Consider the following 27,471-nt stretch of genomic DNA (forward strand, 5'->3'; position numbering starts at 1 on the left):
CATCTGTGTGCCTCTCGCCGAGCCCACGCTAAACACACGACTAAAACCGGCTCTCCCCTAGAATGCATTTTGTTTGGCGAAACACAATGCAACAGCGTCCTTGACCCCTTCCAATCGAAAGTTTGCCTGCCTCTCACTGGCAGAAGTACCTACCCTCTGCCACCCTGTATTCATTTGCCATTTCTGTAACAGTCTTGGTGCCTCCCACTATCATCTTCCAAAATCCCAGGTGCACAGGGAATGTTCTTACCTCTTTAAAATATCAAAAACAGGCACATCTGTATCTGCTGCCAGAGTTTCAAGAAGATAAATTATCTTCAGCCAGAATCAAAATTCAGCAACAGCTCCCCTCTGACCCCCCCACGCTGGAACCAGGCTCTCCCACTCTGGCAGCCTGACAATAAAACCTTTTACCTGAATGACTACATATCACTGGGCTTTAGAAAGGATCATCATATATGCTGTCATTCAAAATGAGAGTAACTTTGAAAGTGAAAGGGGACACTATTAATAAATTACATGGGGACTTCAGGTGTATCCCAGCACTGTCACGGAAAACCAGGGCCTATGGAGCACTTCGAAAACCCTGCCCTGACGCGGTGGCTCACACCTGTAATCCCAGCACTTTGGGAGGCCGAGACAGGCAGATCACGAGGTCAGGAGATCAAGACCATCCTGGCTAACACGGTGAAACCCCGTCTCTACTAAAAAAATACAAAAAAAAACTAGTCAGGCAAGGTGGCGGGCGCCTGTAGTCCCAGCTACTCGGGAGGCTGAGGCAGGAGAATGGTGTAAACCCGGGAGGCGAAGCTTGCAGTGAGCAGAGATCGCGCCACTGCACTCCAGCCTGGGCGACAGAGCGAGACTCCGTCTCAAAAAAAAAAAAAAAAGAAAGAAAACCCTGCCCTGAGTGTGGGTGCTACCATCAATGCTGCATTAAAAAGACAGCCACTCCCCTCTGGAAGTTGTCTGCCTAGCACAAGATATAGACAATCAAATAATCACCCAAATATGCAAAATAATGACCTCACCTAATTATGATGTATGCTCTCAAGGAAAAGTCCTGGGTGGTGTGACAGAATATTCCAAGGATTAACTTGACTGGGGACGGGGAGGAGGACTGGAGTGGAAGAGAAGGAAAAGGAGAAGGGAATAAGTCCGCAGGTGGACCCTAAAGGGGAAAGCACAGACTGGAGGATTTGAGGCTGCACCAACAGCAGTAGAAGCTATGGAAGTCACTCATAGCATGAGGTGTCGTGATCAGACAGACATGAAGGACCACTGAGGCCCAGGGCAAAGCATGAACCATAGGCAGGAACGCGGAAGGCAGACAGCAAGAAGCCGGGGCAACTGGAAGGATGGAGGCTCAGACCAGGGCACTGGCTGGACTCATGAGGGCAAAGGGAGAGCTGAAAAGGTAATACCCAAAGGTGATGGGTGAAAGGGTTACCAAGATTCTGGCTTAGCCGGAAAATAAAAGGGCTGGTACATAAAACAGCAAAGCCATTTCCTTATATAACCCTAAAATGCCTTAGGGTGGCCTTGTAATCTCCTTCGTACTGCATGAAAAATCCCTCACAAGGTAATGTTAAAATGAAATGCAAACACTAAAACTATGCTACAACAGTTTTCTCTCACCACAAATCAATGAACCTTTCAACAGTCTAAACAAGACAGACTCACCTCAACAACTCAATAATTCTCAGTGTTTGCAGCGACCTGTTCAGTTGTGTCACCCAGTAATACAATTGCAGATGAAGTTATGAGTTCTGAATGATACAGGAAGTTTGCCTTGAGTCTACAGAGAAGGTATTCAAATCTCAAATCCTCTTCAGGATTCAAAATCTCTAAAATCATATCCGGCCCCCATTTATTTCATCACTTGGATAAACAATTTTGTTTTTAAACAGAATTTAAAACTATCAGCAATGACCCTTTGAGAAAATCTGATAAATAAACACACAGGAATGGTTTAGGTTACAGTGGTTACACTACCCTGAACCACTGCCCCCAAAGACTGGATTTTCATGAAATATATCATAGACAGGAAAAGGAACGCTGCCCATCCTCTTTTGTATGTCATGCCAAGAATTCTCATGTACTTGAAAGTGATCAATCATGGCCAGGCACGGTGGCTCACGTCTCTAATCCCAGCACTTTGGGAGGCCGAGGCAGGAGGATCCCACCTGAGGTCAGCAGTTCAAGACCAGCCTGACCAACATAGAGAAACCTTGTCTCTACTAAAAATACAAAATTAGCCAGGCATGGCGGTGCATGCCTGTAATTCCAGCTACTCAGGAAGCTGAGGCAGGAGAATCACTTGAATCCAGGAGGCAGAGGTTGCAGTGAGTGGAGACTGTACCATTGCACTCCAGCCTGGGCAACAAGAGCAAAACTCCACCTCAAAAAAAAAAAAAAAAAAGGAAAGAAAAGAAAAAAAAAGTGATCAATCACAATAAAAATTACTAACAACTTTTATATCATACTCTTCACTTCACAAAGCACTCATCTTTTTCAGTGGCCTTGGCAGCACAAGCAGGCAAATATACATGGGAGTATCAAGATTCATCACAAGGGCCTGACTGGCAAGGAGTGGGAGGGCTCTTTCATATGCTATCTCTATAGCAGATGGGTACAATGGGCCTTTTGCCTTGCCCTACCTAAGCCACCAAAGGAAATCTGTCTGCGACGAATGTCTGGATTATAGCATATAAAGTTTCCTTTCCTGAGACTGTCACCTCCCAAATTTTCTAGAAAAATTTTCATTTCAAATACTGTTAATTGACATGCACCAAAATGTACTTTTTTGGGGTAAATGTATTATTTTCAATAAAACCCATCAAATGTGGTTTGCTTTGCATGCTATTATAAAATACTTGCTATAAGTCCACACATAAGGAGAAAAAAATGCTTTGTCAGATGCTTTGACCCAAATTAAATTGTGTATAATATATACCACCTCCTTTTCCTGTAAGACATATTCCCAACTCACTGAAAAAAGGGTTCCAGGAGGTATCCATGAAACACGAAGGAAGGATCTGATAAAAGATAGCATCCTGAACACCCAAAATGGTGACAGATAAATTTCTACAGATGAAGACCACAACAGAGGTGGGGACAATGAGGAGAAGATAATGAAAGGGATTATAAACCTAACTGGACAGAGTGGGAGAAGAGACAAAAGACATCCATTCTTTAGAAAGTCCTTTGGGTTGGAACTGAAATGGATCACAGAAGTGTGGACCCTATACTACTTAGGATTTCTTCACAGACAGACCTGTGAGTAATTTGACAGCCCACAGCCTTCAGAGGCAAGAGAGCTAGACAGAAACACTGGTAAGGAGGCAGCCAATATGTAACAGGCACTTTCCATTCGCTCCAGTCTCCACCATCAGCTGCCCACTCCTGCACCTGCATGTCTTTCCACATCATAGAGGGGAAAAAATATTAGTTGACATTTAGCTAATTTTACAGTTAACTAAGCACTCTCACATTTTCTTATTTAGTCATTCATGCATTCAAAACAATTTATGGAATGCCTTCCAGAAGCCAGGCCCTGGCAAAGCTTGGGATAAAACCCACTTCAGGTCCTATCCCGTGGGGAACTCAAAGACCAGTGAGAAATGAGTCCTCTAACTGACTCAACACCAAAGGGGTCACGGTGACAAGCTTGGGCCTGATAGTACACCCTGTGGAGGTACTATCCCAACAATGAATCCCTACATGAGGAAGGGATTTATTGGCTGATGTCTTTAATCTTTTCGCCATGGCTTAGAATAGTTCCAATGGTGGACCTAGCTAGATAGAACTCAGCCCATATGATTTGACAGCTTGTAAAACTCACAGTTTAATAGCCAGCTTGTATTTGAACCATTTAAACCCACCTTTGATTTATCCTTTAGAAAACAAACAATTTGCTGTGAATCAAAGACCATCAGGTGGAAAATAAGGTGCTGAACAGTGGGGAAAAAAGAGACTACAGCAAAACAGATTGCCTAGAGCCATTCAAACTGAAAAAGCACAACATGCCAGACTAGCACTCTTTGGCTGAGAGCATTCCACAGCCCCCCTCTCTATAGATGCCATCCAACTGGCCAGAAGAAAATGTAACAAATACTCCTTCTTTTTAGTATCATTATAGATTTAGGTATTCTTTATGATTTTAAAAATATTTCCAAAAAAAGAGCTATAAGGAATATATAAAGACTGAACTGCTAAATAGGGTCTCCCTAAATAATAGGGTAGGGATAGAAGAACTGTAGGAAAGAGTACCAAAGGGTATAATTCTGGAACCAAGTCTTGTAAGAGTAATAATAATAGCAGCAGCAGCTAATCAAGCCCTGGGGTAAGTGTTTTGTATTCATTACCTCTTTATTCTTTACAATCTTTTATTGTAAAGGTAGACACCATACCTTTGATGGAAGGTAGACAGAAATGGCAGAAATACCACTTAAAGCAGAGGTTAAGTGCAAAGTTACAGAGTCAAGAAACGTAAATAAGTGCATAATGTGGCAGTTCTCCAAGTCCCAATTCCCACAGGGTGATGGAAAAAGGACCGACACCTGCATACATAGTGGACTGCTTTACAGTGGAGGACCCCTGAACCCAGGGAGCCTGAATATTTTATAATGGACATCAAATATGCCCTATACCTTTGCTCCCTACAGGTAAGACTGTGGAACAGAATATGGATGAGAAAATATGAGAGGTGACAAGTAGGCAAGGTTCCTATAATGGTGCCGGGCTTTAATCTTTTCCAAATTAAGAATATTTAGCTATTTAAAGCAGGGGAGTATGACACAATCAGAATTGCCACTAGAGAAATCTGCTGCAGTAGAGTGGGGAGAGTGGCACTTTGGGGAAGGATGGGAGGTATTATAACAATGTAAGTGAGAAATTACTCCTAGAGGTATGCAATAAAAATAACTTTACATGTAAAAATTATCTCTATTAATCTGTGCACTTAAACTAACACCTTGTACATAAAATTAAAAGAAAGTAAAGTAAAACTGCTGGAAAAAATGTGGCTGGCAGCTTCTTCATGACAAATATACTGGACTGAAGTGTCAAATGTAATTATAGCCAGACTATTAATTCACAAACAAGAGTTAACTATTTTGAACATGAATGATCAAGCTTATTCTTTAACACAAGTGAACAAATGGTTTTCTTGGCTTCACAGGTACAATAACAGAGGTTCAGCAACTGCAGGTCTTTTGGTCTCTCTAGGCCCAGTGGAGACCAGCTGGAGAGTGGACCCTGGTGTGAGGTTTCTTAGCCCAGTCTATAGGATACCAAAGTACCCGATGAGCAGTCCTTGTCAGGCTTAGGAACCCTCCCCCTTGGTAGGCAGCGTCCCAGCTTCCCCCTGAGAAGCCCTATCATCAGCCAGTTCTTCAAAGAGTGAGAGGCACAGGCAGTACTTATCACACTAACAGAAAAGTCTGAAGCCACGCAACTTAAAAGGACTGTCCACTTTCTATGCCACTTACTTAAGCCTTTGAAGGACTGTCGTTGCTCCTGCCCTTGATGCACATAGTGCTGCCACACTGCACAACTCCAGGGAGCATCACACACATTCCAAGGAGTTGTGCAGTTCACCTCCTGTGTAGCTGTACATGGCAGCCCTCAGGGATAAGAGGTTACTCTCCCACAGATACTTCCCCACTAAAATCTATTTCTTGATCCATTATTTTTTCAATCCCTGTATCCCTGGATTCCAGCAGTAATCATGGGTCTCAACTGATGACCACAGGCAGTTAATAATTTTCACATATTATTAAATATTATTTAGAATTTGGTTTTAACTAAATGTCAATAAGATTCATTTTGCAAACAACAGGAGTGGTGCTTCAACATCTTGTCTCCTATATTTGAGCCCTGGGAGTCCTCTTTAAATCTAGAATCTTAATTTCAGGCCTAATTACTATATAGATATATTATTCTTTTGATGGGAGAAGGAGAAAATCTTGTTGCAGTTAACAAGTAAATACACTTTTACAGCTCTATCACAAAGAAAAGGCACAAAAATAATTGTTCTGAACAAATGTTCTTACTTGGCTTTCATCAACTGTATAACTTGATTATAAATGCTTCTTTAAATAGCCCAAAGCTACATCAAGGTGATCTAAGTGTCACTCTCCAATAGGCTGGTTAACTGCTTGAAAGCATTTTATCCTATAAACATCAAAAAGTAAACTTAGAAATTATCTTTCCTTCAAGTCCAACAGAGCTGAAAGGTAAAAAGAAACAGAAAGAAAGAAATTATCTGCCTCAGTCCAATTTCCACAGAGCCAGCCTGTTTCTGAGACTGGCTTTTCCTGCTCCTTCTTAACTCTGCTCCATGGTCTTGGCATGGACTTTCCCACCTGTCTCTTCTTCTTTCAGGGCCAGATGTCTGACCACCCTTGAGCCTTGCCTCTGCCTGAGCTGTAATTCGTGCCCAGTGGGGCTATCTAGACTCTTGATGCCATGAGTTCTCCTGCCCCTGCCACCAATAACACTGGACTCTGTTGCTCCACATGCTTAAAAATCAAGCACTTCCATGTGTCACAGTTTTACATCTTGCCTCACTCAAGATACAACAATGTCAGTAAAGATGCCTTGGTCTCCCTTGGCACTCAGTTCCCTGGAGATATAGTGGCCAGAGGCACAGATACAAAACGGCTGTGAAGCCTTCGTCAGGTCTAAGAGAGCTGAGGTGCTCTGAGGAGCCACCCACCACAACCCTCTGAACCACACTTTGTGGGGGAGGCCGGGTGATTATCTCCTAAACAGGACACATCTGAATGCATTTAACTGGCTAGGTATCAACTTACATGTAATACACTGGCATCTGGTTTCTTTGTTTTGGTTCTTTTACATTTACTAGTTTATTATTTTAAAAAAATTACAATGGATACAGATGAAGAGATTCACAGGTAAAGGTATGGGGCAAGGGACACAGCGCTTCCATGCCCTTTCTAGAGCGCCACCCTCCAGGCACCACCACGTGTTCAGCTCACCTGGAAGCTCCACCTGTATCTGGTCTTGATTTGATTTTACCCTACTCACAAGGTAATAAGTTAGCCTGTTACTGTTTCATGGAAGCTGGCAGAAGACATGAGATTCCTGGGTCAAGGACAAAGGACTTTATTATTCACAGCATGATTCAGACAACACCAGCATCATGTTTACATCAGTCCAGTGGAGTTAGTGTTGAGGGGCCCCAATGGCAGCTGCACAAGCAGTGAGTGTTTGTCCCAGAAAAAGACATTACTTCATCCCTCAAGGCTGCTCACTGCAAACACAACACTAAGAAATGGCCCAGGTAAAGAACATTCGTGGTGTACTCAGTAAGACATGCAGGAGCACAAGAGACCCATGGAGAAGTATCTCCCAACAATCTGCGTGTATTCCCAAACTTAGATGACTATCCTTACAGGGTTCATGGTCTCAGCAGCTCCTCCACATGAACCCCCTGCTACACTCCCCAGGTCATGGATTACAAAAGCAACAGCACAGGCCTCTCACTGGAAAGGGATTTTGAAACACTGATCTTATCCATTTTATCTACCTATCTATCTATCTATCTAATCTAATCTATTGAGACAAGGTTTTGCTCTGTCGTCCAGGCCAGAGTGCAGTGGCACACTCATAACTTACTGCAGCCTTGAACTTCTGGGCTCAAGTAATCCTCCTGCTTCAGCATCCAGAGTAGCTGAGAAAACAGGCACACCCCACCGTGACTGGCTAATTTTTTTCTTTTTTGTACAGACAGGGTCTCACTTTGTTGCCCAGACTGTTCTTGAACTCCTGGCCTAAAGCAATCCTCCCACCTCAGCTTCTCAAAGTGCTGGGATCACAGGCATAAGCCATCTCACCTGACCTCACCCCATAATTTAACTGTTTACTCCAATATCACAGTCTAAGATTCCCCACAAGCATATCCTTCCCTCAGTATGGTGACCCAACCCAGCTTTTGCTTCTTTCCTTCCTTTCTGTTTCAGCTTCTTGACCACTGGAAACTGATCTATGTTTAGAAATGCACCAGAAATCAAGAAATGAATGAATAGTGGATAGGACAGAAGCTGGTCTCAATCTGGTCAAAACATTGTTACAGAAATCTTTACTTAGTTAAGGGAAGAAAAACCACTTATGATAGTTAAAGGAAGAGAAAGCACTTATAATAGCTCAGAAAATGAAAACGGATCAGACAGAATTCCACTTGACAAATGCTCACACTCTGAAAGGCACTAACTTAGGGAAGGGAGGGAGCGTTCCTTTACTATAACATCAGTGATTTTTTTACACAAATTTTTACTTCTCAGACAGTGAAGAACAATTTAAAATGCCAGATTCCTTAAAGTTCAGTAGCCCATAAAAATCGTTTGCAACAAAAAAAAACTGTAATCATGCAAATATAAATTCAATTAGAGAATCTGTAATTGCCATAAAAATGAAGTATATATTAATAAATCAAGCAACTTCCTAAACATGCCTATTTTTACACATTACAAATTTTTGCAGAGACCCAGATGGATGCTAATTCTGTTCCTAAGCTAAGAAAATGACTTCAGATTCAACTAACGTATTTCAATTAGTAATTATGGGACAGCTGCTATATTTCAGGTAGTTTTCTAGGCGTATTGATATACATGATTTTATGGAAACTGTAATGTTCTGTACATACTACCATTTTAAAAAAACAAAACGAAACAGGTAGGTCTGTGGCCTCAAAATGATCCCCGAGGTAAGACATAAGAAATGTTGGCATTGTTATCCAGAAAGAAAGGACTGGCCAGGCCACACCAGGAATGGATGTGGTGGACAGCTGTGGCTACACAGGAGAGGAAATTATGGTCCAGGAGGAGAGGAACATGGCAGCTGCCCTGATGAGAAAACCCTCAGATCCAGTTGCCAAAGGAAACCATGGAGATACACTCTCCTCCAATGGGTAGGGGACAAAGGAAATGAAGCATGGCATTAGTGACAAGTTCTATTACACAGGGTACACTTTCCTAACAAGGAAAGTTGAGGGTCCGGACACTGACAACACCTTTTCTCAGGTGACCGTGAACCAAAAGCCTGCAACTCCCCTGAGTGGTCACCTACTGGTCCCTTAATTATCACGTCAGCATTCACTGAGTGCTCAGGGTTGGATGTACATCATCTCATGGAATCTTTGCAATGATCCTAGAGGTTGCCACTAATATTACCCACTTTTTGCCCAAAAGGAATAGTTCAAAGTGATGAAGTAACCATCCACGGTCACACAGCTTGGACGTACCAAGGTCCATGTTTGAACCCAGGCAGTCTCACCCTTAACCACTGTCTTACACGTTGTAATATTCTCTGCCTAGCATTGGGAAGAGGAGGGGAGAAAAAGTTAAATTACAGAAGTAAAAGGTAAATATCCCCTTTTTATATAATCTCCTACTATCTGGAGCTCATCAGTACAAAACAATAAAATAAATTCCATGGATATCTGCATTCTGTAATAAAAAACCAAACAGGACATATGTGAATGTGTAGGTTATATTCATCACCACAGAATCTTCAAACACCTAATAGCTTGTTTAAATGAAATATAAACAATATTAAAGATGACAAAGAATTTCAAATAATGCCTATGCCATCAAGCTTAATTTACTCAATATGCAACTTTATGTGCAAATTAATTGGAAACCTTTGTGTTTCTGCTAACTTAAAGGCCACATATGGAATCCATATGAAGCAGAGGTTTTTGAGTCTGCTCATTCCAAAGCATGAGAGTAATGCATAATAAATAACCTCAATAGTTTCTTAACATAAGCAAGGTTGATGTTAATCAAAACGACTGCGCCAAAACCATTTAGCAGAACCAAATGGAGTCAAAGTGCTGGGACTTGGCAACTTGGGCAATTCAGCGTGCACACATCCTACAAAGAACATAGGTCAAGTGCCGACTTCATCCTAATTCAACATATAAACGGTAAGCAGATGCCTTATCCACCAGTCTCAGCTCAAATTCCACCCATGGGTAAAATCCACAAGGACTCCCACTGTCCCCTCTGCACACTGTCCCTACACAGTGATACCAAGAACAGCTGAGGCACCTAAGACGCTGGGTTCCCAGAATAGAAGCTCTGTTCCTCGTTTTATAAACTGGGGTCTTTGCTTAAAATTTTGGTTAGGAAAACAAAGGATTCCACTATGAAAAGGGTAGGCAAAGTGATGAAGAGTAGTAAAAACTAGGACCCAAATAATTTGTAAGGTCTCTTTCGACATGTAAGTCCTAAGATTATACAATCAGGGCTGCAAAAGATCAATTAAAGCATAGTTTTAATACATGGGTGCTAAAAAGATTGGCCAAAGAACAATGAAATAAGCATTTGCACAGCTATTCCTGTTCAAAAGAAGTCCAACCTTCTGTTCTTTATCAGCAGGTCAACCTTTTTAGAGCAGGAAAGAGATTTAGCTTCCCTAAAGGTAAAAAGCTCTGTCTTCTCAATTTGTAATTAGAATCACAGAAAGAAGGGGGCAGGTGAGGGAAAAAATTCCACAGAAACAACACTTAAAACTTTAAAACTGGATTTTAAAAGATTCTTAGCAATAATTAATGATTTGTTGGGGTCTCTAGCTAAGACTTAGTAATTTCATAGTTCAAAGAGTTGCTTTTCTAGCTTCCAACTAATAACCACAAAAAAATTTTTTTTTCTGCTTATGTATTAGATTCTAAAACAGATCTCTAGCTTTTAACTTTAAAACAACTTTCATTTAGTTTGCATATTTATAGTATACTATGGTAAGGAAATTTTAGTCTCTTATGAATGAAAATATTTAGAGGTGATATAGTAATTTAGGTAGTTTCTCTTTTTTTTTTTTCCTCCAGAGAGCGCATATTTACAGTCCCACACTACATAATGACATTTTAATCAATGATGGAACAACTGTGGTCCCACAGGATTCTAATGGAACTGAAAAATTCTTATTGTCTAGTGATGTCTCGATGATCTTGATCCTGTGTAGGTCTAGGTTAATGTGTGTGTTTTTGTCTTCGTTTTTAACAAAAAAGTTTTAAAAATAAAAAATAATTTTTTTAAAAAAAGGCTTATAGACTAAGGATATAAAGAAAATCTTTCTGTACAGCTGTACAATGTGTTAAGCTAAGTGTTATTACAAAAGAGTAAAAAAGCTAAAAAAAATTTTAATAAAATAAAATGTGACAGTATGCTGACGTTAATTATTGAAGAAAGACATTTTTTGTAAATGTAATGTAGCCTTAGTGTTAATGAAGTCTGCATTTGTGTACAGTAATGTTCCAGGCCTTACCTTTCACTCACCAACTCACTGACTCACCCAGAGCAACTTCCAGTCCTGCAAACTCCATTCATGGTAAGTGCCCTACATTGGTGTACCTTTTTTTATCCTTTATATTTTTACTGTACCTTCTGTATGTTTAGATACACAAATACCATCATGTTGTAATTGCCTACAGTATTCATTACCATAACATGCTATACAAGTCTGTGGTCCAGGAGCAACAAGCTACGCCATACAGCCTAGGTGTGTAGTGTATGTTTGTGTTGTATACTCTATGATGTTTGCACAATGATGAAATCTCATAATGACTCATTTCTCAGTCCATATCCCTGTTGTTAAGTGACACATGACTATACTATTTTTTTAAAAAGTCCAAGGACAAAGACCAGTATTTAATAAGCATCAAGGATATATACTGATAATACATATTTCAAAAACCAACTATATCAATATTTAAGTGGAATACATATGTATGTATTTCACAAAACGGATTTCAATTTGTTTTGAGACTCCTATCCCTTCACTTCTAAAATAATGATTCTGTATCTTTAAAAATGACAAGTAAAACACCATTTTTAAATTTTTGTGCAATTGTTTCAAATCTTTGCTGGACAGCAAAACTCTCAAAGCATATAGTGAGAATATAAGGGATTATTAATCCCGCAGGGTCAGGAAAAGATATGAAAATGCCACATACAGTTGTATCATTTAGATAGCTCTTCATTCAATTTATTCTTCCAAAACCCAATAGACGAAGCCAAAAGAACTTGGTACCAAAGAAAACACTATTTTCGCTAGGATTCCAGTTATGAGGTTAAAAACAAAAACAGAGTAGGCTTTCTCACAGGAGCTGCCCACAGGGCATCCTTGGATAAGTAGGGCACCAATAATGAAACAGGTCCTCAGCAAGTTCCCAGCCCCAGTCTTCCGCCTCTCTAAGGTCATGCTGAAAAACATCTAAAACTAACAGCCTGGTTTCTTCGGGCTTAGTTTTCCTGTTACTGAATTATAACTCCTCCCTTTAAAAGTATAGTGTTTCAAATGCCTAAAGGAGATTTATTGATTTATTTTTTTTTTCTGGTTGTGTGAAATTGATGTTTATTCACAAGGTATTTGCTCTGTATGTTGAAAACACTTATTTTAAATGTTGTCCTAAGGGGGAAAGGCTGGTAAAGTCAGAAGAAATGCTTAAAAGCCACTAATGTAACAGAACATCTTTCCTTTCACAAGTTAATTAACTAAGGTTTGCTAAATTCAAGTCCTCATAGGGGAATACAACTGAAACTCTAAAATATTTTTTTCATTTTAAAGTATTTGTTCACTGTTCTCGGAGCACTTGACGAAGAGTTTCCACTTTTAACACAGTTGAACCGAAAGGAAACATTGTGGTAAATTTCCTTTAAAAAAGCAATATTGATGTTGCCGTATTGTTTTTGCAACAAAAAGCACCCTTTTAAAAATGCATTTAAAAAATAGACTCATTCCAAAGCTGACCATAAGCAATACCTATAGCACCTTGGAAAAGGAGAGGAGGAAGCCCACTGAGATACAGTTCCTAAGCATTTAAAATTGACTTCCTGCTAGCCTAAGATACAATCTACCAAAGCATTTTCTTTCTCATACCTAAGATGTAACTACTCACTGGGCCTAGAGTTAGCAACTTTTCAGAAATGAGGGATGCCCCTCTTCTCTCCCACACTCCCAACAGAAAACAGAACACAGAGTATGCAAACATTTAAACACATTCCCCAACAATTTTACCTCTAGGGATCCATCCATCTCACTAATAGGTTTCAGTTTATAAATGCACGCCTTGCTGCAAATTACTCAAACACAAGTGTTCCCCAAAGTGCGATTCCCTAGTGACTTGGGGTACCAGAAGAGACAGTTTTAGAACGTGGCATTAAATATCCTTCAATATAAAGTCATTGCTTTTCAATTATCTTTTAATCCTCTGGACTAGTTAAGGAGAAAGTCTCCATTTGAAGCCAGAATGTCGAACACTTGGTACACTTGTTAACCTCTACTATAACAAAAGAAAGAGGCCTCTGACTCAGGCTTACCGGCAGGCACCAATAGCTACCTAGAAGTTAATAAGTCATATTATTGTCATTATATGCATTTGAATAGTGATACTTTTTACGTTCCTTTTTGAATATATGTATTTAAGATTTAAAATCAGAGTCAATTTAAAAGAAAAGATTGTTTCAGACGGACTATATCTTTGCAATTCAAAGTGAGATCAGTGGGCCAGAGCCATCAGCATCACCTGGCATTTGTTAAAGATACTGGATCTTTGGCCCCTCTCACTCCTACTGAACCAGAATCCGCATTTGAACAACATATCCCATGCTACTTATACGCATAATAAAATCTGAGGAACTATGGGGTGACACAAGAGTTTGTCCAAAACCATGCAGGTAGTTTACAAATGGCTGAACTTTTGGACTTGTTGCTTTAGATCATCAGGTGGCGACCTAAGTCCTGATACTCGCTGAAATCAGCTAGTGGAGGTCAGGAGGACCAGGAGGTAACATGGTTGGTGTTTACGCAACAGGGAGTCACAACCCATCTGAGGACTGTGAGGTTGATTAATGAATCTAAACCAGCAGTTTTAGGGGTGTTTCTGGTAAGCTAGAGATGACTTTAAATATGCTTCTGTTCCTACTGTGCTACATACATCATTCTTTTTTACTAATAAAAACTATAGTAAAAATTCTACTTAGACTTCTCCCTTTATCCCTCGCTTCCCCTTGAAGGGCTGGGGTTTCCAACATGCCTCCTGCATGGCAATGAGTGACAAGGCTCCCTGCACCTACTAATTTAGCATGCCCTGGCGTTCCTCTCAACGCTGAGCCCAGTTATATGGAAGATGAAACTTCCACATAAATGTTTCAGCCTGCGTCTTCTGTATCAGGGGACAGTACAGGCGGCAAAAAAAGCACAAGCTCTCATTCCATCTCATTATGCCCCAGAGGAGAAGCCGGTGAGTCTCTCATTCACCAAGATGATTAGTCAATGATCCAGGTAGTTCAATCCAAAATCCTAGCTCTGCATCAGCTGGAAGGACACATAAGGGGAAAACCCAAGTTATCTGGATCACTGACTCAAGTTTCACCTTCATAATCTAAAGAATTTGTCTGAAATACAGAGTAAAAAAAAAAAAAATCCAAATATGCAGGATTTATGATACCATAAAGAACTAAAGACACTTAGTTACAGCCCATCTAGATAGTTCCAGAATGCCCAGATTTAACAGATGTTGATAAAGGGTTTCTATCCTCCCCACCCCACCCAGGTGTTGGGCCTAACACCACAGCTATCCATCAGAAACTCAACTTCCCAGTACAAAATACTAATAGGAGACACTTTGATTTTGCAAAGAAAATAGTGAATGTAACTGGGTAAAGAAAAAAGGGAAAATTAACAACAAACAATAGATGCGAATTCATGGTCTGGTATCCATGATAAGAACTGCGTGCCACTCATTACAATGAAAAGAACACTGTGAACATTTGTTAGATCTTTTTTTCCTTTTAGTTATTTTGAGAATGCGCTTATGTAGGCAGAATATTACAGAGAACAAAAAATATATGTTACAATGTAAGATTATTTAAATGATTCTGAAAGAAGGGAAAACAACCAAAAGAAATTATGAGGAAAACAGTATAATAACTGCTAATACCTATTGACTATTCCAAGCAGTTAACACACATTAACTCCTCAAATTCTCATGATTCCAAGATAGACGTTATCTTAATACTACTATTAATAATATTAATACTACTACACGTGCCATTTTGCAGATGAAGGGAAGACTTAACTGCAAGGTGGGCAAGTAACGTCTAAGGTCACAAGCCTGGGAACGCAGCTGGGTAAAAATCCAGACACACTCAAAGTCTAAACTCCTTAACAGCAGACTTTCTGTCCTCCCACCACAAAGGTACCAGAATGCCCAAGTTAGGATGAATCTTTCAATACTCTCTCATACTGAACCACACGAAGAATTCTTCTAAAAGGTCAGTGACCTATGGAGTCTCCAGTTAAAAGGCTGGGCCATAATTGATACAACTATACCTTAAAACAGAACTAATTTGGGCATTAAATGCATCATCAGTGATTAGACTACTTACTTGGTAGAATTAAATTTTAAGGCTGCTGGGGGGGAAATATCAACAGTTGAGGAAATTTTTGTTGGAAGCACAACATTATGCTTTGAGAAATGCTTAAGTATTCCTCTTTTATTAGGACTACTTAATTGAGTACAACGCATTAAAATAGCTGGCCTGAATATTTATTAGAGCACCAGCTGTTCCCTCCAGATTTTTAGAAATTCAAGCCTTAGTGCCAAGTGTAATTTAGAAAAATTTTCCAACAAGTAAAAAGAGCCCTATGCCTTGTAATACCTATCAAAATAGTAAATAGTAGCTGGAAGTGGTATAGAATATCACTTTTCCCTTCCAATGAAGAGAGCCAAAATGTTTTGCCACTTGTAGATGTTTTGCCATCCACAAAAACACCATTTTGTAATTGGGCTTAGTGATTACATTACTTAAAAATTGTACCTTGTGATTCATAATTAACAATCCTCTATGTACATATGGATAATATCACAGTGCTAACCATAAGGTTTGTATACCATTCTGCTTTGGTTTTGTTTGGTTGACTTTTCTGTTTTTTGTTTTTGTTTTTTGTTTGTTTGTTTGTCTGTTTTTAAATAGGAGTGGTGTTAAACCCAGTAAAACAGCTCAGAGAAATAATATAGGGTTTTATTCAAAATTGTATTTTTCAAGATTTCTACTTTAGGAACCCAGCCATAATCAAAGATCTAACTTTCTTTTAAAGGGGGTGAAGGAAAAAAAGAAAGTAACAGGAAAACACCACACATAACCCAGATATTCCACACTTAAGCTTTCTAAAGAACACTGGTGGTGGCCGGACTGGTGGCTCACGCCTGTAATCCTAGCACTTTGGGAGGCCGAGGTGGGCAGATCACGAGGTCAGGAGATCGAGACCATCCTGGCGAACACGGTGAAACCCCGTCGCTACTAAAAATATTTTAAAAATTAGCTGGACGTGGTGGTGGGTGCCTGTAGTCCCAGCTACTCGGGAGGCTGAGGCAGGAGAATAGCGTGAACCTGGGAGGTGGAGTTTGCAGTGAGCGGAGATGACACCACTGCACTCCAGCCTGGGTGGAGGTGGAGTTTGCAGTAAGCCGAGTTCGTGCCACTGCACCCCAGCCTGGGTGACAGAGCGAGACTCCATCTCAAAAGAAAAAAAATAAAGAACACTAGCAAATATCATGTCTGGGTCTTCTGCATTTGCTTTACCGTCACCTGTCTTCATGACAGTGCTGCAAGTTTGGATATGGGAAAAGAAATGTCCCCCCTACAGCATTATAGCAGAGGGAATTCAACGAACCTGTCACGCAGACCTTGACGCAGAAACCAATTCCCCTTCCACAAAATGAGCATAGTCGGGGCTGGAGGCCAACGAGAAAGCCCCGGAAAATGGAGGCTGAAAGGAACAGCGACAGTGGACGGGGAGGCTGATTTTTTTTGAAGGAGAGGGGTGGTCTGCTCTTGATAAGTGTCTGTAGTTAGAGCTACTCAACTGCATTGACACACGCAGAGTGGTCCAGGAGAAGCAGGGCAAAGGAACCAGCAGAAGTCTAGCTCTTCACTGTGCCTATCGAATAAATGGCTGGTTTCTAGCCCTATATGATGCTAACTGTTAGCATACTAATTGCAGCACTAGAGATTCCCTTTCAAGAGATTTTTCTCATTTTGTTTTTAGGGCTTTCAGGTTTAAAAATAAACTGGCATTTTGGGATTAATAAAAAATTCCATGAGGGATAAAATAGGTCACCTTATTTTTCTCATAAGCAAAGAACGGTAGCTTCCTGTGCTGGTGAAATGGTCACCGCTCTACACCACCCACGCCCAGCTCTCCCCACACATGCCCTTCAGGGAGCAACGGGAAGGAGAGGCCACATCTTCCCAAGAAAAATAAGCTAGAGCATCTCAAACTAGGCTGGGCATCACAATGACTTGCAGGAAGTTTTGATTTTTTTCTTAACAGAAATTCCAGGGCCCCATCCTGGACGGACCTACTGAACCAGATCTCCCAGTGAGAAGAATTTCCTAACTTACTAATTTCCAAACTTACTAATCAGGCTGCTGTGGCATAAAGGGGTGAAATATCAACTAATCCTACAGAAGTGGCCCCTAGTTAATGAGAGGGACTTCCCATGCATGAAGAAATTCCAAGAGATAAAAACCCACACGAGCAGTAATTTCTTTTTTTAAATGTACTTTGGCCATCAAGACTCAAAAACATCTAAAGGCTAGAATACTGGTTCTTTTCTTTCTTAAGTGGTGGGACCCCTTTTTGCAAGCAAAATCTTTCTTAGTATCCCAAAATATCAAACTAATAACCAAGCTTTTATCGGGGAAAGAGAGGCACTGCTCAGTCCACACCCCACCAGTACAGACCCACCCACTCACATACACCTCAAGGAAGCCTAGGATTGCTGGTAGTAGGTGTGAAATCCAATGGGCCAGAAAAAGACATTTAAATGGGAGAAATAAACAGAACTAAATCTAAATTCAAATAATTAACTGGAGGGTTAGGGCTTCTGATTAGCACATCACTTATGGGGATGGTTTAATAGAGTTCACTTGAAAAAGTGAAGGTTTTATTTCACTAAAAAGTCAATCCAAGCCAACAGTGTGCCTTGGCTGCCAGGAAAAGCAAGTGCAGTTTAGCCTGGGTTAATAACTAGTATTTGTATTTAGAGATTTACCCTTTATGAAGCACTTTGAGATGCATGATCTCGCATAATACTGGGTAACAACTTTGCAGAAAATTATTTTCCCAGTTTTTTTAGATGAGCAACTGGGGAACTAATCCGTGAAAGTAACTTACTCAAAGTCAATTCCCGACAGTAGCAGAGGCTTCTGCCGCCAGACACAGCACAGCCTAGGGACTGAAGGGAGAGTTCGAGAGCCTGCTGCTCTTCAGATGGTTAAAAAGCCTGTGAACAACGTGTTTCATTCTGCTTGCTGCATTAATACAGGTGTGTCTAAATGGGACCCCAGGCAGAGCACCATGACTAGGGCAAAGAACAATCTGGAAACAGCATATGTAGACCTAACACTCTAAAACCAAACCCTGACATGCTCTTCGACACCTCAAAAGTTACTCCACATCTCTGAACTCCAATTTCTTCATCTGTCACAAAGATATAATATGTTTGGAAGACTCTTTGAGATGCTTACAATAAAAACATCATTAGTGTAAACACAAGGAGGAATTAGGAGCTTTTAAAGTGGAAAATAGAATGTTTAGGAATGACATAATGGCTATTTTAAAATAATGAAGGACCATCGCGAAGGAAGGTAAGTCTTATTTTATATCATTCAAGAGTAGCCTATGCTCTTCACCTTCTCCTTCCTGAAAATTCAAAGCCATTAGGTAGGTCCAATCCGGTAGGCCTCTGTTTACAAAAAGGTAGGAAGAGGAATGCTGTGGAAGTCCCGAGCAGGGTATCTCAGGGAGAAAGGTATCCATATGGGGATGGGGTGGTGGCACAGGATGCTAGAGCACTAACAGCTGAGGAGGGCAGCCCCAGGAGGAAAGGTGGTGGCAGCTGCAGAAGACTGGTTACATATGGGGAGATTTACCAAATAAGTAAACTGTTAAGAATAATGGGAACCAGGAATCTCACTGTCAAAGAAAGCATTTATAAAATATGGAGAGGAAAAAATAAACCCTGTGGTTTCAGACAGGAATTTCAGGTATGACTATAAACTCATGGTTTTAAAAGTACATAGATACAGAAATACAGATGTATGTGTGTATACACATACATGGAGTAGCAACACCCTAACAGCAATGAGCACACCAAGCAACTAGATCTTGGCTTCTAAATTCCATTCTCCATTCAAAAGCTCCTTGGAGAAATGGCTGATACAAAAGACGACACCGATAAATCACAAAATGAGGTTGGAACATCTTATTCTGCCAGAGAGCAAGATGGTGCTCAAAGACTCATAGGAGTTAAAAGAGCACGGGAGCCAATGTGAAAAGACTGCACTGGCCAAACCTAGGGCCATTTTAAATAAAGTAAGTGATGAGAGTAACATTAAAACACACTGAAAAAAGGAAGACCATAAGTTCTTACTGATATAAATAACAGATCGAAAATTTGATGAGGAATAGGCTATTTACATAGTTTCAATGTTATTTGCCATAAAATATTTATAAATTACAAACAAGGTGTTGCCTGGCAGACAACACCTTGATCAAGTGACCATCATCAGTAATGGGACAAACAGAAATCAATGCCACCTTGATAGGGTACAATGAGAATGCAGCACCATTTCTGTACAATTTCTACCAAAGATGCACAGCCTGAATCTAAGCTTGTAGAAATGGCACAAACACAAACTGAGGGACATTCTACAAAATAACTGGCTTATAATTGTCAAAAGTGTCAACAGCATGATACTGAAGGACTGAAAGAGACTGAAAAGATGGAACTAAATACAAAGTGTGGTTCTGACCTGGATTCTTTTGCTTTAAAACATTACTGGAGCAACTGGGAAACTTAGATGAAGCCTAAGGATTAAATGGTTTAATGTATCATTGGTAATTTCCTGGCTTTTATGGTTGCACTGTGGTGATCTAGGAGAACAGTCCAGTTTACAGAAAATACATACTAAACTGTTTGTGTGATAGCCAACATGCTGGCAACTTTTTCTCAAACAGGATTAAAAACAAGTTCTCTATACCACTTGCAATTTTCCTATAGGTTTGATGTTTCCAAATAAAAATTTAAAATGAACAGTAAATTAGGAGGATGGAAATTATGGGGAGACAGATTACATCTAGTTTGAAAACAGATGAAACTCTACAATTAAAGTGGTCCAAAAACAGATCCATGCTTAGAAAGGGTCGGCAGGATACAACGGAGAATGCTTCACTGACTAGGAAGTTACAGGAGATGATTCCTACGTACTTTCTGATGATTTTGTAATTCTTTTTTTTTTTTTTTTTTTTTTTTGAGACAGGGTCTTGTTCTGTCACCCTGGAGTGCAGTTGCAGCCTCAACCTCCCAGGCTCAAGTGATCCTCCCACCTCAGCCTCCCAAGTAGCTGGGACTACAGGCATGCATCACCACACTCAGCTAATTTTTAAATGTTTTCTTTTTTTTTTTTTTCTTCGTAGAGACAGGGTCTCACTATGTTACCCAGGCTGGTTTCAAACTCCTGGGCGCAAGTCACTCTCCAGTCTCAGCCTCCTAAAATGTTGGGATTACAGATGTGAGCCACCATGCCTGGCCCAAATGTTTATTACAACATCTACTGTGTTTCAGACAATGTGCAAGAAACTGGGCTTATGAAAGTGAGACAGCCCCCACACTTGAAGCCTTTATAATCCAGTGGAGTATGATTTGGAAGTTAGAAATTTTAAGACAGTCATCAGTATTACACACAGAAAAAAACATGTGATTCAAGAATGCTGTCTATAATACTCCAATTTTCGTTTATGAATTTTCAATAGGCTACAATTATTCCACCATATTCTTGAAGAACATTTTCATCCTAACTCTTTTGTGCTTGTGGGTGGTGGTAATCGTGGCATATGCAAAAACTTTATCACTTTTCGATTATGAACAGATGTAAATGACTTACTTGATGTTTTATTTTAGAATAACAAGCATCTTCTAAAATAAGTCTCCACCCAAAAAGCTGAGGCTATCATTACGGAAGAGACTTAACACTCTAAAACTGAACCTTGACATGCTCTTCAACACTTCAAAAGTTACTCCACATCTCTGTACTCCAATTTCTTCATCTGTCACAAATATATAATATGCTTGGAAGACTCTGTGGGGTGCTTACAAGAAAAACATCATTAGTGAAAAGCTCTGTTAAAAATGCAGATTGCTTTCACCTTTTGCCAGGGACTACCTATTACTGTGGACATTAAAACAAAGTGACCCATCTAAATAAGTGAAACATTTTGGCAATTTTATGGTGGGTGAAACATTATTTGGTTTTCCAACTTCTCCCCACTTGGCTTCATTTCAGTCTGTGGAGTATATCATCAAGTGAGAATGCTTCTGTGCCTTCATACTGCCCCACAGAGGGAGTGGCCAGCCTAAGCAAGCCTATATTCAATTACTTTCCCCACTTTGTACCTTTCTTACACTTTTCCCATATGACACTTTCATAACCATATTTAGCTTTCTTCCTACCATCTCCCTGTAATTCAAAAGGCAATTTAGATTCCCATATGGTTGCTATCGAAGCTAACAGATGTCTAGCAAATTAAAACAAAAATTATGACTTATAAACTGCTGATGTATCATCATTCCAGAACATCTTGCAATTTATAGTGAATCATAAGATAAGGCTTCCTACTTGATGCCCGCCCCCAACCCCCCCACCAAAGTTTCCTGAGTCTCCCTCCTCTCTGAATTAAGCCCCGTGGAAGCAAATTAGAGGCAAGATCCTGCCATCAACCCTGAATAAACCTGCACTAAAAGACACAATGTAATATCTGAAAGCATATCAAAAGAGAAATTTGGCCTCAAGTATCTGAAGCTTTTCTAATCCTTTGTAGCAAAGAAAATAGAAAAATGACTTGATTCTCCCAAATCATTCCACGGCTTCCATCGAGATTTTTCCTAACAAGTCACTATAAAATCTATTGAATCCATTTGCCTCATCCTCTTGGCAGATCTTAAAGGTATTATCATTACCTAGTAGTAATGATGCCGAAGTACTAAACTAAGGCATTCTAGAAGTTCTATAGCCCTGTATGGAACCAGTATAAAATCTGGAGACAATAACAATAATGATATTCACCATTTGTTAAATATTGAGATATTATGCCGAGTAAAACACGATCTCACTGAATCTTTGAAACTACAACACCATTAATGTTATCTTTCCTTTATAAACAAGAAATTAAGGCTCAGTGCCTTAATACAGTAGACTATATTTTTCAAAGACGGCCACAACCTACATGACCTTCTGCAATGTGACCTTGACACTTCTCCATCAAAAGGTGGCTTCTAATCTTCACCCTTTGAAATTGAGCAATCTGCATGAGTGCTTTAACCAGTGGAATAGACAAAAGTGGCACTGACAGTTCTCAGTGCAACCTTAACTGGCTGGAAGCTTCTTTAAGACTTAGAGACAGGAAGAAGCCATGTGTAGGTGCTCCAGCAACAACTCTGGCTAAGCTCCCAGCAAGCATCAGTTGCCAGTCATATGAGTATAACATCTTGGGCATCCTGCCCCAAAGGGCCTTCAGATAAGTCCAACTCCAACTACATCTCACTGCAACTATATGAGACCCCAAGTGAGAACTGTCCAGATGAGCCTGGCCAAATCACAGAACTGTGAGCTATAATAATAAACAACTGTGTATTAAACAATTAAGCTTAGAGGTTATGTAGCAATACATAACCAGAATATTGAGATCAATTTACTTGCCTAGAACAGTTAAGTATCCAGAATCCAAAACAGTCAAGAGCCAGAATCCAAAAGGGCAAAGTATCTATTAATGATGAGTGATGGGATATGGCGTTCAGTACCCAAAAGAAATGACTTTAAAACAAAACCCTCTTTCTCCTCCCTCTCCTAAACCCAAAGTAGTCTCAGGGTTTTCTGACAAATGTCCCAGTACGGTGACACCCTCAATAAAATCAATCCCCTTCTGTCTTGAGTTGTTCCAACATACAACAGAGAAAACAAGTTTTTCCCCCACCACCCTGTGATAACTAATGAGAAAGGAATCTGTACAAGATGTTGACTTTGTTACTCAGAATATCATTACAACTGTTATATAAAAGGATTCAGATTTTATACATGAAGCTATAATTCTAAAAATAAAAATATATTTAATGACTCCCAGGACTACATCTGAGATTCACAGTGAGGAGAGAAAAGCACGGATACTATACCAGGAACTGAATAAGCCAAGAAGAAATTAGTGAAAGTTTTTTTGTTTTGTTTTTTTGAGACGGAGCCTTGCTCTGTTGCCAGGCTGGAGTACAGTGGCGCAATCTTGGCTCACTGCAGTCTCCACCTCCCGGGTTCAAGTGATTCCCCTGCCTCAGCCTCCCGAGTAGCTGGGACTACAGGCACCCACCACCATGCCCGGCTAATTTTTTGTATTTGCATAGGGATGAGGTTTCACCATGTTGGCCAGGATGGTCTTGATTTCCTGACCTTGTGATCCATCCGCCTCAGCCTCCCAAAGTGCTGGGATTACAGGCGTGAGCCACTATGCCCAGCCTTGTTTTTTTTTTTCTTCTTTTTTTTTTTTAATGAAAGGATCTTTGAGTAAGAAATGAAAGCAATAAAACTAGTCTTCAGACAAGTCTCCCTAACAGAAAATGTCTATAATTTATCAAATGTCCTAGTATATACTACTTTTGTTATATATTAGTGGCCAAACTCAATTTTTCTTCTCCAGCATACTGAAACTCAAGAAACTCACTCTGTGTAAGAACTAGAAAGAACGTTATAACTTGTCCAGTTCCTTTAATTTAACAGCTGAGAAACTGAGGCCCAGGTAGTTAACTAACAAAGAGCCAAATTGTTGATCAGAAAAAGAACCAAGCTCTCGGTGCTGGTGCCACCATATGTTCAATTTTATTTTACCAGAACTATACCTGTAAATGTCACCAGTGTATGTCAAATATAGTCTAGCAGTTCAGTGTGAAAATGAACAATTAGGAAACCATGCTGTTGGCAATCTCTTCTTCATAATTGTATTGGAGTAGCACCGAGTCTGCTGTTTTTGGCAATCACAGACAGGTTGGTGACTCTGTAGAGAGCGGAAGTGTGCAACTTTTCAGAAGCAAGCTGCCAAGCTACTGACCCCAGCTTTTCAGTCACTAACATCTTAGTCTGAATTACTTTAACCAAAACCATACGGTTGCCTTTCTGTTGATCATCACTAGAGACCATGGTACTAAAAAGCAGGAAATTTAAATATGGGGTAATTTTGGAGCAGACAGCAGGACAGGAAAGGTATGAGAGAGTATCTGAGAGAAAGGCTTTGGGCACAGAGAGGAGAGGAAGGGAAGGCAAGAGGCAGGCTAAGTGAACGGCCCTCATAAGGAAGATACCCACTTAACAGTTCTGCCTGGGGCAGCTGGTTTAATCCCATAGCCTAGGTCTCCTTTCAGGCTTCCCGTACTCACCCACCCACTTATGAAGACCTTCACAATCAGAAAAGATGTGGCTCTTTTCTGAACTTCTCCATGCAAGCACTCTGCAATTCTTTGAAGCTCTCTACAATTCCAGGGGGTTTGCTGCAACCTAATCCATAGAAAGGGCTAAATTTGTCTCTGTGCACTCTACAAAATTACAGCAAACTATGAGGGAAGCAGGCCCAAATCCTTTTACTTCCTTACCACCCCCTGCTAGGAAACGGCAGAGAAAGTCCCTGGGTGCTTTTTGTTGCTGGGTAGCTAAAATGTGCAACTTTTAGAAATGTTCAAGTAGAAACAAGAGGCCTGAACTCACTATCCCAAAAAGAATCAGTACCAGTTTGGTAGTCCGTGCCTCTCCAAGTCACAAAGTTTCAAGTTCCAATCAAATCAGATGATCTTATTCAAAAACGTGACTACCCACCACTTTAAAACATTTTCACAAATGGAGAAGGGGTAAAGAAAGAAAATAATTTCTTCTTCCTGTATATGTAGCAGTGGTTAATTGCAAGGAGGTGGGTGACTGCTCCCGGCAATCATGCACAACACTGGCAAAAAACTGCCTGTGGAATGATCGGATATGACATCCATTCATGTATCCCCTCATTATCTTTATTAGTCCTGAAGACAGATGACACGCTGACACGGAAAGTGGTCTCCAATCCCTTCCATTTCCCCATCACAAAGCATATATGACCAATGCAAGGTACTATTATGGAAAACAGAAAATAAAATAACCTGGAAAGAGTGCGGTACAAAAAAGAGAATATGAAGAGCCGTATTGACAACCATTCTCACAGATGTATATATGTACAGCAAACAGCCCAAATTAAAGGAGAATCCAAATAAATACATTCCGTGTTCAAACTGCTGTGGATAATTATTGATCCTTGTTGGATCATTGTTTACCTCACACTGAACAGCAACTTAGATAATCCCCCACCCAGACAGCCACCATCTTTACTTTCCATGGAAAAGGGGGTGCCCATTGAGGAAGAGGATGAGATGGGATGAGAAGGGGAAGAAAAATAACATGGTCTTCGAACCAACGTTTTCCCCTTGTCCTGGAGAACTCTTTGTCTGGCTGCTGAACACGTTTGCCAGATCAAAGAAAAGAATCAAAACAAACAAAAAGAGCAGGCATCCCAGCCTAATTGCAATAGGTGCCCAACACATTGCAGTCCCAAGCAGAGCATAATTTGAATCTTGTGTTAAAGCATTTGCTCTCTCGGTTCCCCAATGAAACATGCCTCGCACACCTCCTCGCACACCTTCTCCTTCTCCAAAGGTTTCCCCAAAACGGCCCGCTCTGTGTCACTCCTTTAAAAATGAGGACGTGGGGCACGAGCACGTTGAAATATATGTTGACGATGACTTGTTATTATCCTCACAATGATATACACATATAAATAAATCTCTCTACCCCGCACTCCCACTGGCCAGTCCATTAAGCACAAGGAGCGCTTTCCAGCTAAAGAGGAGAGCGTGCAGGAAACGTTATTTACGTGCACATTACAGAACCATATACCACGGCATCTGCATCCTACACAAAGCCCGAGATGGTGCAAGAAGATACACGCTGAGCATGGCACAGACCAGCCGCGGCAACACAGAGCCAAGCCCTCGTCCAATCAGATCGTTGTTAGAAGGTGGACCTCAGGGTCGGCTGCGCCCGATTAGCCTTCCCTATTATGACACCACGCTCTGCCCAACATCCATATCCCACCCGGAGCAAATCCAATTCCTGCGGTTGCTCATTTCTCAAACTGCCGAACCCTTTCTTTTATCTGCATCCCTGCTATTCGTTCCTTAAAAAGCCACCAGAAGGCCTCGGTGCCCCCTTTCCGCCTCGGTTTCTCTTTTTACCTCTTCCCATTCCTCGAAAGGATTAAATGTTTCTCTCTCCAACGCGCAAGCTGGAAAGGCGGAAGGCGAATGCCTCTACGCTGCTTCGACAAGCGCCTGCGGGGCTGCGAAAAGTAAAGGCAACGAGCAACGTGGGGCAAATCGTCGCGAATCGATCGGCCACAATAGTTGGAATCCCAGGAGCGCTCCAACTTACCCAAAATATGACATTGAAGCCAAATATGAAGTATTTGATGCAACAACTGACTTCAGGACCCTTGTAGTGCTTCCCGGACATCCTCTGGGTTCATGAAGACACTTGCCCCGGCAGCCCGAGTTTGGAGCCCCGAAGCACCGTTGCTCGGAGCAGCCCAGCGGGGAGCAGGAGCTCAGGGACGCCGCACGGGGCCGCGGCGCTGGCGGCCCGGGCTCAGACGCGCGGGGACCGACCGGCGGAGAGCGGCTCCCGCACCTCCAGCCCCTCGCGCGCCGAGGCCGCCGGAGCCGGGGTGGCCGCGAGCGAGCGGGGAAGCCGCGCGCTGCAAGCCCAAGCCTCGCCGAAGCTAGCTCCGAACACAAAGCAAGCGCCCGCGTCCGTGCGCCAAGCGGTCGGTCCGTCGGTTAGTCCCTGGGCTTCGGGCAAAGGCGGCCGCTGTAGATGCTGGCTGAGACGCCGCTAGCTTGCTTGCTCGCCCGCTCGCGCGCGCCCTCCCACCCCTCGCTCCGCCCGCCGCTCGCTCCGCCCGCCGGGCCGGCTGCTCCTCCGCCCTCGCCAGCCGCAGCTCCGCCCGCCGCCCAAGCCTTGGCTAGGCGCGCGCGCGCACGGGGTCGGGCGCTCCCGGGCGGCGGTGGCACCACGTAGCCGCCTCCTTCCACCGCTCGCTTTATCCCCGCCCCTTCTCGGGCCAACCTCCAGCACCGCGGACCCCGAGCGCCGCTGCGGAGTAGGTAGTGGGTGGGAGGGTGGGAGGGTGGAGGACCGCCGGCGAGAGGGAGAAGGAAAGGGCGCCCGGGGAGCAGCCTGGCAGAGTGACCGGGATTGATGAGCGGTCGCAGCTCTGGAGGGACGCGGGCGAGAGGGTCGCTCCTCGGGGAGAGGGCTGGGT

The 27,471-nt window shown here is 41.6% G+C and overlaps 1 protein-coding gene across 2 annotated transcripts in view; it reads right to left on the reverse strand.

Moving 5' to 3' along the window:
* Positions 1 to 27,211, reverse strand: part of TSPAN5 (tetraspanin 5) — a 188,377-nt gene extending 161,166 nt beyond the window's left edge. Inside the window, exon 1 of one of the 2 annotated variants that reach the window (XM_033214868.1) lies at positions 26,583 to 27,211. In XM_033214868.1, the coding sequence (XP_033070759.1) occupies positions 26,583 to 26,663 (81 nt within the window). In that variant the 5' untranslated portion in view covers positions 26,664 to 27,211. The remainder of the gene's footprint in view (positions 1 to 26,582) is intronic. The other variant, XM_033214866.1, reaches the window with a different exon arrangement.
* Positions 27,212 to 27,471: the final 260 nt, after the last annotated feature.

Source organism: Trachypithecus francoisi, unplaced genomic scaffold (assembly GCF_009764315.1).
Source record: "Trachypithecus francoisi isolate TF-2019V2 unplaced genomic scaffold, Tfra_2.0 Lachesis_group1, whole genome shotgun sequence".
NCBI lineage: Eukaryota > Metazoa > Chordata > Mammalia > Primates > Cercopithecidae > Trachypithecus > Trachypithecus francoisi.